At 35.0% G+C, this 12,660-nt stretch overlaps 2 protein-coding genes across 3 annotated transcripts; one reads left to right on the top strand and one right to left on the bottom strand.

The window, feature by feature from the left end:
- Positions 1–707: 707 nt before the first annotated feature.
- Positions 708–4,687, bottom strand: LOC140980869 (FRIGIDA-like protein 2). The gene is made up of 3 exons (XM_073446949.1): positions 3,719–4,687; positions 2,457–2,632; positions 708–1,565 (listed from the first exon to the last, which is right to left on the bottom strand). The coding sequence occupies exons 1-3, from the start codon at positions 4,617–4,619 to the stop codon at positions 996–998; spliced, it is 1,647 nt and encodes a 548-aa protein (XP_073303050.1). The 5' UTR covers positions 4,620–4,687; the 3' UTR covers positions 708–995.
- A 1,910-nt stretch (positions 4,688–6,597) lies between these two features.
- Positions 6,598–10,692, top strand: LOC140980612 (heterogeneous nuclear ribonucleoprotein 1-like). Of its 2 annotated transcripts, none has more exons than XM_073446548.1 (5): positions 6,598–6,731; positions 6,926–7,050; positions 7,315–7,541; positions 7,706–8,900; positions 10,024–10,692. In XM_073446548.1, the coding sequence occupies exons 3-5, from the start codon at positions 7,320–7,322 to the stop codon at positions 10,035–10,037; spliced, it is 1,431 nt and encodes a 476-aa protein (XP_073302649.1). In that variant the 5' UTR covers positions 6,598–6,731; positions 6,926–7,050; positions 7,315–7,319; the 3' UTR covers positions 10,038–10,692. The 2 variants fall into 2 exon arrangements, with proteins under 2 accessions (XP_073302649.1, XP_073302648.1); XM_073446547.1 differs by having other exon boundaries at positions 6,610–6,824.
- Positions 10,693–12,660: the final 1,968 nt, after the last annotated feature.

The following is a 12,660-nucleotide window of genomic DNA, read 5'->3' on the forward strand; positions in this document are numbered from 1 at the left end:
TTCCACCCCGTTTGTATATAAAAAAGAAGGCATAGTCATACATGCCAAAAGATGGAACATGACAATGCCCCGGGAAATGTCTCGAAAATCTTCGAAACACGGCTTGATGGAAAGTGCAGAACACTACTGTTGTTCCACCAAAAAAAAAACACCCAAAACAAAAAAATGGCATTATAATTGCCAAGAATCATGAAAGAAAGGAACAAATAAAGAATCATTTTGGCTGGTGAGCGAATGAAAGATAAAAAATTGTCTACGCGTGCATCTCGTGCATAAACTTTAAAGGTCTCATCGAACATTCGATGAAACAATACACGTTAAGGCTCTCGGTTATCGACCTCGGCATGTATACTGAACTGGAAGAAGCTTATACTGTGCGTGGCTTATAGCCATTTGAAACTGTTGTGTCGATTTTTGGAGGTCAGACCACAAATAATCGGCTCAAACTAAAATATTGCTTTCGTTTCAAAAGATCTAAAGATGGTTTGCATGGGAGAGATGGTAACATTTGATAAATTTTCAAAAAAAAAACATTGATAAAATTTGAAATGAGCCATATACGTGCCCATTTGATCACTAGTCAGATGACTAAGGCCAAGAGTTTTCATGGTAACAAGATTCAGTCAGAGAGTGTGACAGAATATTGTTTCCTGATTTCACCAGAAAATTCCGCATATTCAAGAGAAAATGGCTAAACTAGCATAAACTACTCGCTAAGGAACAATTATTCCTAGCGGTAACAAAAATGCATTAAAGTGAAAGATCAACATGAGACAAGTCATGATTAATCTAAGAGGGCAGGGTACCTGGACCAATCTTGGCACAGACAATACTGCAGTAATCGATCATCGTTAACAACACGACGAAAAATTAAATCTTGCCATTGCGCTAAAATCCCATTAATCAAAACGCAGAAGCATGCTTTTGAAAACGCTGATTTAAAATCAAGACATGCAACAAAGACGAGACCATCCATTTCTGGAAGAGTAATATGTTTACTGTTGATAGTAAACTGGTTGGTATTGAGATGGGATACTATATCCACCATAACCAACAGCCCCATCATTATAAACTGGTTGCACATGTGGTTCAGTAGGATAAGAACCAGATGCAGTTGGATTATAGCCCAAAGGGGCAGCTCCTGACAATCCATACACGCTGGCAGATGAGCCTGCATATGGTACAGCAGCAGCAGGAGCAGCAATTGGACCTGCCACGCCATAGGCCCCAGCAGATGCGCTGAGGTATCGTGCAGTGTAATCTGGCAACAAACCTGACTTCTGCACCAACGAAGGTTGTGGCGGGGGAACAACTGGCTTCGCGGGAAATTTCCGACCAGTAGCAGCTCTCATCCTCTTGTTTCCATTTTGGGGGGGTCGCCTCAAATTCTGTTGTGGCCTAGGTGTAGCTGCTGGTGCAGCCCTTTTCCTATCACCCTTCTCTTTCTCCAATTTCTCAATACGCTTCACCAGTACAGATTTCGGGTATTGAGATTCCAGGCTGTGATCCTCGATGCATTTAATCACTGCTTTCAATGCATTAATTTCTTTAGTTGCAGCCTCATTCTACAGAAAACAAAAGACATACAAGGCTGTTAGTCTCTGGCTTTAGTAGATACATAACAGAAGACTCAGATACACTTAAAATTAGTTGTTTGGTTGATAAATTCCACAACTACTTTATTTTAAGCCCTATAATTACTATTTGTTACACCCCATACGAAAGGTTTACGTAAATATTTTATCACATTATATGTACAATGCCAAAATTGTCGCTGAAAAATGTCAATATAGCCAAATCAATATCATTCTTTTGTGCAAAATTTATATGAAAGATAAAAATGAAATGGTTGCAAGAACATAACCATGTCCAATTTGTTGATTTGGACCAAATCATAAAATTCTCGAGAAATCATATCCAACCCAAAATCCACAAAGACCATGACATGCTAGACCGGAATCAAAATACAGAAAAAAATTCAAGATCAAAGATCTGATTCTGAAGTTCTCAGGGAAATTATTTATCTGGGTCTGGTAGCAGACAATTTGAGGCTTGAAAAAGATTGATGCCAGCTAATCCAATGTGGTTTTAATTTAAAGTTGTGTCATTTAGGCTTTAAAAAAATTATACACAAATGGAGAATTACATAGGCATGTAATCAAAAAAAATCTGATTCAAATACTAACGTGTTGGACTAAATTTCAAATTTACACCACTTCTTTTGGATTATGGATATCATATATTCCATAGAGCATCAACACAACTATTCAGAGCGAAATTGTATTTTGAGAAACCTATTCTATACAACTTGTCCTTCCAAATTGCATGCGTGTGAAACAGATTTTATGGAGAAACGTGTGAATGAAATTGTGTTCACATGCACATATATCTAATAAATAATCTCCAAGAAAAGTATCACAATAGAAATACCATCTCAAAATAATATAAAATATTACCAATGACTGACGGGATCCCTTCCCACTCTTGAGCACTTTTTGAGAAAGTTTTTCAGAATTATTTACATATGCTTTCAATAAGGGCACAGGAGAGAACTCATCAATTAACTCAAATTCAAAAACGAATTTGAGAGCCAAAAGTTGTTTGCCCTTATCAATCAGTTTCTTCACAATATCTGTTGGAAACCACGAATATCGCTGTTCAATATCCGAATTTAGAACAGATAAACATGGCAATATTACAGCAGAGGTAACTAAATGTTGCAATGCTACACATATTAAAGAAACAAAAACATAGTCTCTTTTCAACACCATACATTTATGTACACCGACTCAGTGACGCACACACTTGCTTTAAGGTAGAGGAGGCACCAAACTTGAACATCAAACTTGTAAAGGCACAGGTGTCTCCAATGACATGAATTGACTAAAGATAATGCGTAAAAAAAGAGGACAGATGCGACAAAAATAAAATTACTTTTTCATCCAATGGCAGGCAACATTCTTATCCCATGTACTACCCAGAGATGAAAATAAATAAATTCAAATCACAAACAAACGGTAATATTGAACACGTGGTCATTTTGCTAAAAAAAGTAGTAGAAAATTTGAATATTATAAGATCCTGATATCCATCTTAACCAACAAGGTTCATTGTCCTTGTTTTCATATCAACAATAAATCATCAAGATTTAGTAAATTTCCATTTCCAAAGCCAGTTTCAAACTTATTCTCAGCTTAAACTCCAACGTTCTTCACCACTACGACGGCGCCAATAAAACTGAATTGAAGTCAACATACTGATGTTTCTTTTTTTTCAACAACATAAGCAACTGTGAAGATATCTTTGTTTCTGCAAATAAAAACTTTCCATCTAGAGGAGACACTTAAATACTAAATTTCAAATGACTTGATCCAAGCGCAAACTCGCAAAGATTACAGTCATAGCACCAAATATCAACCAAAAAATCTGAACTTTAGTTAAACCCAGAGAGGAAATTACTAGTGATAGACAAAATCATTCATTCAAGTTGGTTATTCTAAAGAAAATCTAAGATACCCATTCCACAAAAAAAAATTCAATTGAATCAACCATCCACTTCGACTGTTAATCAGCCATAGATTCAAGAGGTGAAGCCCCCCAATTTCTACATTTTTTTCCAGCACACAACAAAGAAAATTCACACTGATACAAGCACATATTAATAAGAGTAATATAACAGGCAAACGCAGCTGTAAAATGCTAATAACCCCAATTTTACCGGAAACCCGACTCTGAAGTTCAATCGCTTGACACAACTCCACAGCCTGCCGGCACCTGGCAATCATGACAACAACATTGATCAACTCATTTGCATCATAGCCACCATTATTTACCAGTTTGTATGCAGCTAAGAGCTGCAGATAGATTAACTTATCCAAACTCCCAATCTCTTCTTTCTTCTCCTCGTCTTCATCTCCACCGTTCCCATCACTCACACTCGCCATCTTCCCCTTCCACTTAGCAGCAATAGCTGCCGCTCTTTCTTTGGCCTCCGCCCCAATCTCGAACCCAACCCTCAAAAACTCCTCCAGTAAAACTGCGCAAGCCCTCTTCAACGCTCCCAGCTCAGACCCAAAACCTGAATCCGACCCTGCGGCACAAAAGCCATCCAGGGCATCCAAAATCATGGAACCCGGATCCGACGCGTGCTTCAACGCGTCAGCCAACTCAACCCTAATGGCGGTCCTTTCCTTGGGCCGGTCAAGCACATACTTACGCAAACCCAGACCGTCCATGTTCTTACATAGAGACTTCAATTCCGGCCGGGCGGGAAGTGGGTCCGACGCGTAAAGCTTCACGTGTTTGGGCTTCCGAATCTTCAGAGATTCCTGGGCCTGGAGGGTAGAGAACTTATGGAGGAGGTCGGATCGAGTGGATTCAACATAGGATTCTACGTCATTCCACGTGAAAGTAAATGAAGATAGCAAAGATGAGTGCGACTGCAACTCTTCAAAAGCTTTTCTGAGATTTTCCTTCTTCGACTCGACGAGGTCGAGCGCCGTTTGAATCGATTTCAGATTCATTAAAGCCATAATTTTTCTACTAATCCGAAATACATAAACCGGGAACCAGACTAATATCGGAACACGATTCCGATAATCATGAAGCGCAAATGTCATGCATCAACGGTGGAATGGAGGAGAAGAAGAGGAACCGATTGTTACGGCAAATATATGGGCTTTGGGCAGCGGCCCAATATTAACTGAGACTTGTGAGTCACGTAAATATATTATATATCTACCAAACAACCAAGGTCACTTTCACAATGTAAATTTAAATTTTATGATGATTTTTATATATAAATAAATTAATTGATATTTTTTTTTATATAACGATAATATTTCATATGAACAATATTGTTTATGAAATGAGCTGATGGCCATGTGACAATCGGTGTGAATATATGAGTTGAAAAAGATCATACTGCATATGGATTCTTGTTGAGAATTTTTGCATACATTATCAGATCGTATGATGTAACATGAGTTTTTTTTACGTTAATTATGATTCAACGTATTAAAAATCTAAATTTGATTTGAATTACCAAAAGAGAATCCGAATAAATNTATATGTATGTATGTATGTATGTATGTATGTTGAATCTTGAACTAAACAAATATGCATCCAAATTATTCAAGAATATTATGACTTTGTGAGCAAGAAATATTATTCAACTTATGCTGCGATATTTGAAACCAGTAATTGGTTGTGACTGCATATCGATTAGTTATATGTTTTAGATGAATCTAAATAATATATCAAATTTTAAAAATTAGAAAAAGCCTCTCAATTCTAAATGCCAAGTTCTCCATGTATTATCTAAGAAATTTAATTAAAAATTAATCATTGACTAATAAAATTCAAGTTGTTGAAATTTCAAGAAAATGAAAATCGTGACCGTAATTTAATACTTGTGATTTTTTCTAATTGTGAGTGATTACCTTGCATATGTATAAAAAAAATGCATATATTCAAAATGGAAAATCCTCACATGTTTATATCGACCAGCGATTCACATATATTTATTAAATTATTATTATTATTTGTAAAAAAATTTATAACATAATTTATTCCATGTGTTTATATATATATTTTTTTAAAAAAAACGGATAGATATTTATTTCAAGAATTATGAGAATATAGACACGTGAGATATGTTAGTACAAGTCAACTATAAATCCACCGTAGGTTGTCAAGGTAATATTTTGTCGAATAAATGGTTTTTTTTTTAAAATCTAAAAAACGAATTTTAAAAAATTAAATGTGTGGACGCATAACACAAAATTTCGAAATTAATGAATGCCTGCCAATATTTATCTCCCAATTTGTGTAAAAAAAAGGAAAAAAAATATACAAACTTTTGTAACATTTTATCGCGAATAAAATATTTAGTGACCGGTAAAAAAATAATAATTACCAAAATAGTTAAATTTTATATTATTTGGTGATTTACTTGGTTCATATATGATGGTTATTAAATTCGACACATATATTCATTAGATCTTATTCGATGTTGCACATTATTCAAAATGATTTACTTGATTAGAGTGGTTTGTAAACTACATCGTTTATATAAATATTTACCAAATACAAATTAAAAATTAACGAATACGATTTTTCATTGTCATAAAAAAAAATCGAAACATTTAAATGATGTAAGAGTAATTTAAATATCATATCATAAACCACAACTTGCATGACATATCTAGCCTCATGATCCTCGCACTCACATGTAAAACATACAATTTTTTACACATAAATTTGATTTTTTTAGGTCATAAATCAAATAAAAATGTAGCATANTGTGTATCCAATGGGTGAGCGACACCTCATCGGTGCTCACATAAGTTTGTATGGTAGATGTACAGCGTATCTATATATATATATATTAATTATTTTGAATGAAATTAGCGGAGCAGCACGATAAAGCTCAAATATCATCAGCTTCCGTCGTCTACCTTAGGCTCCAATTTTTCTCACACCAGTGAATTTGCTTAACCATTCTTATAAACACAACCTCCTCCTCCCTTCTCTCTTTCTCTACCTACAATATTTGTGTGTGTATATATATATATATATACATACATACATACACACACATACATAATCAATATCTCCTTTCATCGCCCAAGAAATTCCATTTCTTTTGATTATGTGAAAAAGGAGTGGAATAAACAAGGAAAAAGAAAAGGAAGAGAAGGACCTTTGGAGAGAGAGAGAGGGAGAACAAAGTGATAGGATGAACATACCTCTTGTTTTTATTTATGTATATTCCTCTCATTAGATCTTGGCTCCAATCCAGTGATTCTTCTCCTCCTTTGATGGTGAATTTTTGCGAAGATGAATCAAAATATTGGTTTTTGTTGACATCTGATTGTTATCGTTTGTGGGTTCTGTCTGATCTACGTGGATTCTGAGTTTTCAGGATTGCGTATGTTTGATCTTAGCCGATGAATGAAGGATCCAATCCTGTTTTATTAAATCGGGCATTTCCCTCTTGATATTTGATCAGTGATCAGTACTGGGTTCCTGCCTCATTTTCTGGATAAGGTCTGATTTTTCTTTTTCTTTTATCTCTTATTTATTGTTTTTTATGTGTATCTCCGGATCTGATAGATTTGTCTGTTGATGGTTTGCATTTTGGAGTTGCTGCGATTCTTCTACGATTGCAATCTATGTTATATTTTGTGCTGCATCAAGTTACCCATTCTTGATTTGATCCGGGTACTTCAGTTTTTGCTTTAAAATCTTTATTAATTATTTGGTTTGATGGATGATTGTTGACCATTGAGGTAATTTCGTATGAATTTTCAGAAAAGATGGAGATGGATCAAGGAAAGCTTTTCATTGGCGGGATTTCTTGGGACACCGATGAGGATCGTCTTAAAGAATATTTTGGAGCCTATGGACAAGTGGCAGACGCTGTAATCATGCGAGATCGAACCACGGGTCGTGCTCGTGGTTTTGGTTTTGTTGTATATGCAGACCCTGCAGTTGCGGAAAGAGTGGTTAAGGAGAAGCACATGATTGATGGACGAACCGTAAGTCAGTTCAGTATATTGTTTACAAATCACATTGCATTCGAAATGCTGCTATTTGTGTTGCCAAATACCGCGTATACTAAGTCAATTGACTGTAAATTTGCTCTTGGTTAATTTTCATGCTTCTCATTTTGTGGACTACACGTTGTATTTTTAACTTTCAGGTGGAAGCAAAGAAAGCTGTTCCAAGAGATGATCAGCACCTGATAAACCGAAATACTGGCAGTTCTCAGGGATCACCGGGATATGGACGCACCAAAAAGATTTTTGTAGGAGGATTAGCATCTACGGTGACTGAGAATGATTTTAAAAGTTACTTTGATCAGTTTGGTACCATAACAGATGCTGTAGTGATGTATGATCACAACACACAAAGACCGAGAGGTTTTGGGTTTATAACCTACGATTCAGAGGATGCGGTTGAAAGGGTGTTGTTCAAAACCTTTCATGAACTCAATGGTAAGATGGTTGAGGTTAAGCGAGCAGTTCCAAAAGAATTATCTCCCGGGCCTAGCCGGAGCCCGCTTCTTGGATACAACCATGGATTTAGTAGACCCAATAATATCGTGAACAGCTATACCCAGGGGTATAATCTGAGTTCTCTTGGAGGTTATGGAATCAGAATGGATGGTAGATACAATTCATTAGCTAATTCTCGTGCTGGATTCTCACATTTTGGTTCCCCAACTCTGGGAATGGGAATGAATATGGAGCAAGGGTTGAATACTGGATTTGGAGGGGGTTCTAACTTTAGTGGCAACCTGGGATATGACCGTGTTATGAACCCGTTTTTTGGAAGTAACCAGAGTAGGTATAATACCGCTATTGGATACAACTCCAGTAGCAGCAGAGGTGATTCTGTTTTCAGCTCACCATCAAGAAATGTATGGGGAAATGGCAGCCTTAACACTTCCCCGAATAATGCTAGCTCAGGTTCATACTTTGGTTCTGGAAGTGGTGTTTTTGGGGTTTTTGGAAACAATGGAGCAAATTGGGGCACTTCTTCTATTGCTGCATCTGTTGGCGGCAATTCTTCTGGATATAATGGGGGAAATGTTGGCTATAGAGGTGGAGAAAACAGTTATCCACTGGGAATGGGAGGTTTTGGAAGAAACGGTGGAACGGGTGTGGCAACAGCGTCCTCATTTGCTGCATCAGGCAGTGGTTATGAGGGATCTTATGGGGACTTTTACCGCAGTGGCTCTGTTTATGGTGATCCTACCTGGCAAACTACTTCTTCCGAGCTGGGTAATTCTGGTTCATTGGATTATGGTATTGGAAATCCAGAAGATGGCACTGCCAAAGATTCTGACAGTTATGGGGTGGGCTATGACATTCCGAGTAGGCAACCCAAAAGAGGTAATTTATTTTGCCTTTCGCTAAATTTGTGAATAATCTTGTTGACCAAAATGGAATGGTGATATGCTATAACATTTTTTTTTCCTTGAAAAGACGGGATTTGATGATTCATAAATGTCATTATTGAACGATTTGGTATAATAATTGAGCTCTTCCTATAACAAGTAGCAACTGTTCTTTTCTTTCTTTTATTTGCTGTGACCGTATTACTCAGTAGAAGCATGGTATAGGGTGAATTATTCTTAGCTAAATTTTTTTGACTTATTGCTGCTTCATTTGTGGAGATAGTACTGAAACTGAAATCTGAAACTGGAACTGTTTTTTTTTTCCTAGCTCATTTGCAGAAACAATGCCAAGGTTGTAATTTTAATATTCATATGTTTCGGACCATTATGAACTTGTAGGCTGTAATGTCGAACCTATGTTTCTTTGCACAAGCAGACACACACACACTCAGGTGCATGTTTTTGAATATGCATGCTCCCAGGTGTGATTTGAAGTGATTAAGCTTGATCAAAGTCAAGATTTTCAACTTTGATGATGATCTTCCATTGCCACATATACCTGATGTAAACAAAACTGGAAAGGGGGAGAAATCATCGATTTGTTATCTGCATTCTGGAAATGGCTGTGTCATGTTATAAAATCTCATTCATGTACATCTACATTTAATGAGATATAAGCAAATTTTTTTAAAAAACAAACTGATGGCTTGTATAGTTGTTCTTTTAGATTCATAGGTTAAAAAATTTCGATAGAAAATTGCATTTACCGAAGTCACGTGTAAAGGAGTTGTTTTTAGAGCTTTAAGGTGCATATATTCTCTCACAAAGCATATGAGTTGCAGAATGAGGCAACCAATGCAGTATTAATGACAATTTTTACAGGGTCAAAACATGTCTTACTTGCAGTCTTTTCTGTAATTTAAACGCAAGTCAGAATATGACAATAGCGCCAGTACAATGGTAATTTGCTGATGTTTCAAACATATTAATTATCCTTGAAATTCAGTGAAGATTACATCGAGCTAGACAGCACACTGTCTTCAATATTAATTAGTGGTACACATTGTCAAATCTGGCCATGATATATTCATAACTTTTCTTTCTATGACCTTCTTCAGGAATTGCTGCTTAGGAAATATCATCTTTCTGAAGATAATGTAGGAGCGGAGACTTTAAAAAAGCACGCAAATCATGATTTTAGTACATATCCCTCAGTAGACATATGTTTCTTCACATTATGATGCCATTTCACAGAGCTAACAGGGGTGTGCCAACCATACGTGTTCAAAGAAAGTATTTTTGAGGGATTTTGTCAGCGTTTGAGGCTTGGTTTTTAAAGATAACTTAGGTTCTTTTATCAGCATTTCGATTGAGACGTAAATCAGATTGCAGAACATACTCCACGAGATCCATTCTACAGTATTTATTGTGCTTCCCTTCAAGTAAAAGGCGGTGTCACTGGTACGACGATTTGAAAAGGTAAAGAGTTATTCTTGTATTCTTTGTTTTCCCCTGTTCGTCGGCTCGAATGACTTACCAAATTTTCTGGTTTTTTCTGGGATTTGTAATTCACTCAGATTGTATGTGAGCTTCTCTTTGATTTTACTAGCTTGAAAAATACGAGAATGAAAGGGATAGCCTCTTAGCTTTCCCTTTAATAAAAAAAAAAACATTATTATAATTTCTTTTTTATGCATAGATTCTGTATTTGAATTAGTTCAAATTTCCAATGTATTCGAAATAGATGTAGTTTTGGAGACTGGCTTGAGTTGTTTGATCTTGTTTCATTAACCTTCTTTTGTTATACTCATTTCAAATATACACTTTATACAAAATTATCATTATTTTATTTTCATTTGCTCGATTAATTAGTACCGTAGCATCGATTGAATTAAGTTATTGAGAGTTATATATATAGACTCAGACAATGCTACCTCATTGAGCTAACTTCTGATATTGAGTTATGTTCAAGTCTTAATCTTAATATAATCTCAGAGCTCAAACCCATCTTTATATGTTGGACTGTTCTGAGTCACTTAATAATGTCTTGTAAATTTATACCTTGGTGCGGGAGATGTTGCGTTAAATATCTATCATCAGCTAAATTAATTAATTGAGAGTTATATATATGGAGTTAGACAATCTTTTCCTATTGAACTAGCTTTTAGGTAGAGTTATCCAAATCTAAATATCATGAACACTTAATTGAATGTCCAAATTATTTAGCAGTGTGGGTGAGGGTTTTAACACCTACCCACATTGGTTTGAACACCCACAATGATTCGAAAGTGCTCCAACAACGATAACAAAGAAACAATTATTACAAGATTTGTGGCCTACATATAGTCATAAATAAGGGATGTGCACGGAACGGCACAAGGGACGATGTAAAAGATTCGAGTACAAAATGAAAATTTTCTAATTTGACGACTATATTTTATGAAAATATATGTTTTTGTCATGGTTAAAGTATCACTTTGACATGATTTTCAAGGTATTTTTAACGGACAACATAGATTATTTTTTTCCTATTTTGTCGAGGACTGATTTCAATCTTAGTTTTTTTATATAGTAATGGTATATGTAATTCATTCAAACCATCAAAACAAAATTGAGTATGTCTCTTGTGAGACGGTCTCACGAATCTTTATCTGTGAGACGGGTCAACCCTACCGATATTCACAATAAAAAGTAATACTTTTTCATGAATGACCCAAATAAAAGATCTGTCTCACAAAATGCGATCCGTAAGACCGTCTCACACAAGTTTTTGCCAGCAAAATTTGGATAGCCAATAATAAACATTGTAAATCCATATCAAAGCAAATCTTCATCCGTTCAAAGTTACCATATCAAAATTTTCATGCACACTTGTCATCTTACAATTTATCCAAAATCCCAATACCGATTTACAGATTTCTTGGCAGTTGAATTCATCAATGGCAACAAGAAGTAGATCGACTTGGCATTCATGGTCTCATTTGTTTTTTCTTTTTATATTTCTCAAAGAAAGAAAAACAAAACATTTTTATACCCATATGAGATATTTAATTATTTCAAGAAATGTGAGAATACATACACGTGAGATATGTTAGTTACATATCAACTATAAATCTAACATAGGTTGTTATGGTAATCTTTTGCCGAATAAATTATTTTTTATCTGAAAAAAAAACTCTAAAAAATTAAATGTGTGGACTATAACACAAAATGTAGAAATTAATGAATATTTGCCAATATTTATCTCTCAGTTTGTGTAACAAAAAAAGAAAAAAAAAATCAGCTTGAAATTTTGGTAACTTTTTATCGCGAATAAAACATATATATAAAAGTTGCGTGATATGTTAGTCAGTTAGGTAAATCCTCGACTTATCCGATGTTGCACATTGTTTAATATGATTTACTTGATTATAGTGATTTGCAAGTTATATCATTGGTATAAATATTTATCCAAGACACATTGAAAAGTAACTATTACGATCATCGTCATTAAACAAAAAAAAAATCGAGATATTTAAATGATGGAAGAGTAACTTAAATATCATATCATATATCCACAACTTGCAAGACATAGCCTCATGATCCTTGCACTCACATGTAAAAACATACATTTTCTTACACATAAATTTGATTTTTTTTAAATTTAATGTCTAATATGTCATAAATCAAATTAAAAAATGTAGCATAAAATATAAAATTACTCACATAAGTAAGTATATATTTAAATATGAAAATAATAATAATAATTTATATAT

This window comes from Primulina huaijiensis, chromosome 7 (genome assembly GCF_012295235.1).
Source record: "Primulina huaijiensis isolate GDHJ02 chromosome 7, ASM1229523v2, whole genome shotgun sequence".
Lineage (NCBI taxonomy): Eukaryota > Viridiplantae > Streptophyta > Magnoliopsida > Lamiales > Gesneriaceae > Primulina > Primulina huaijiensis.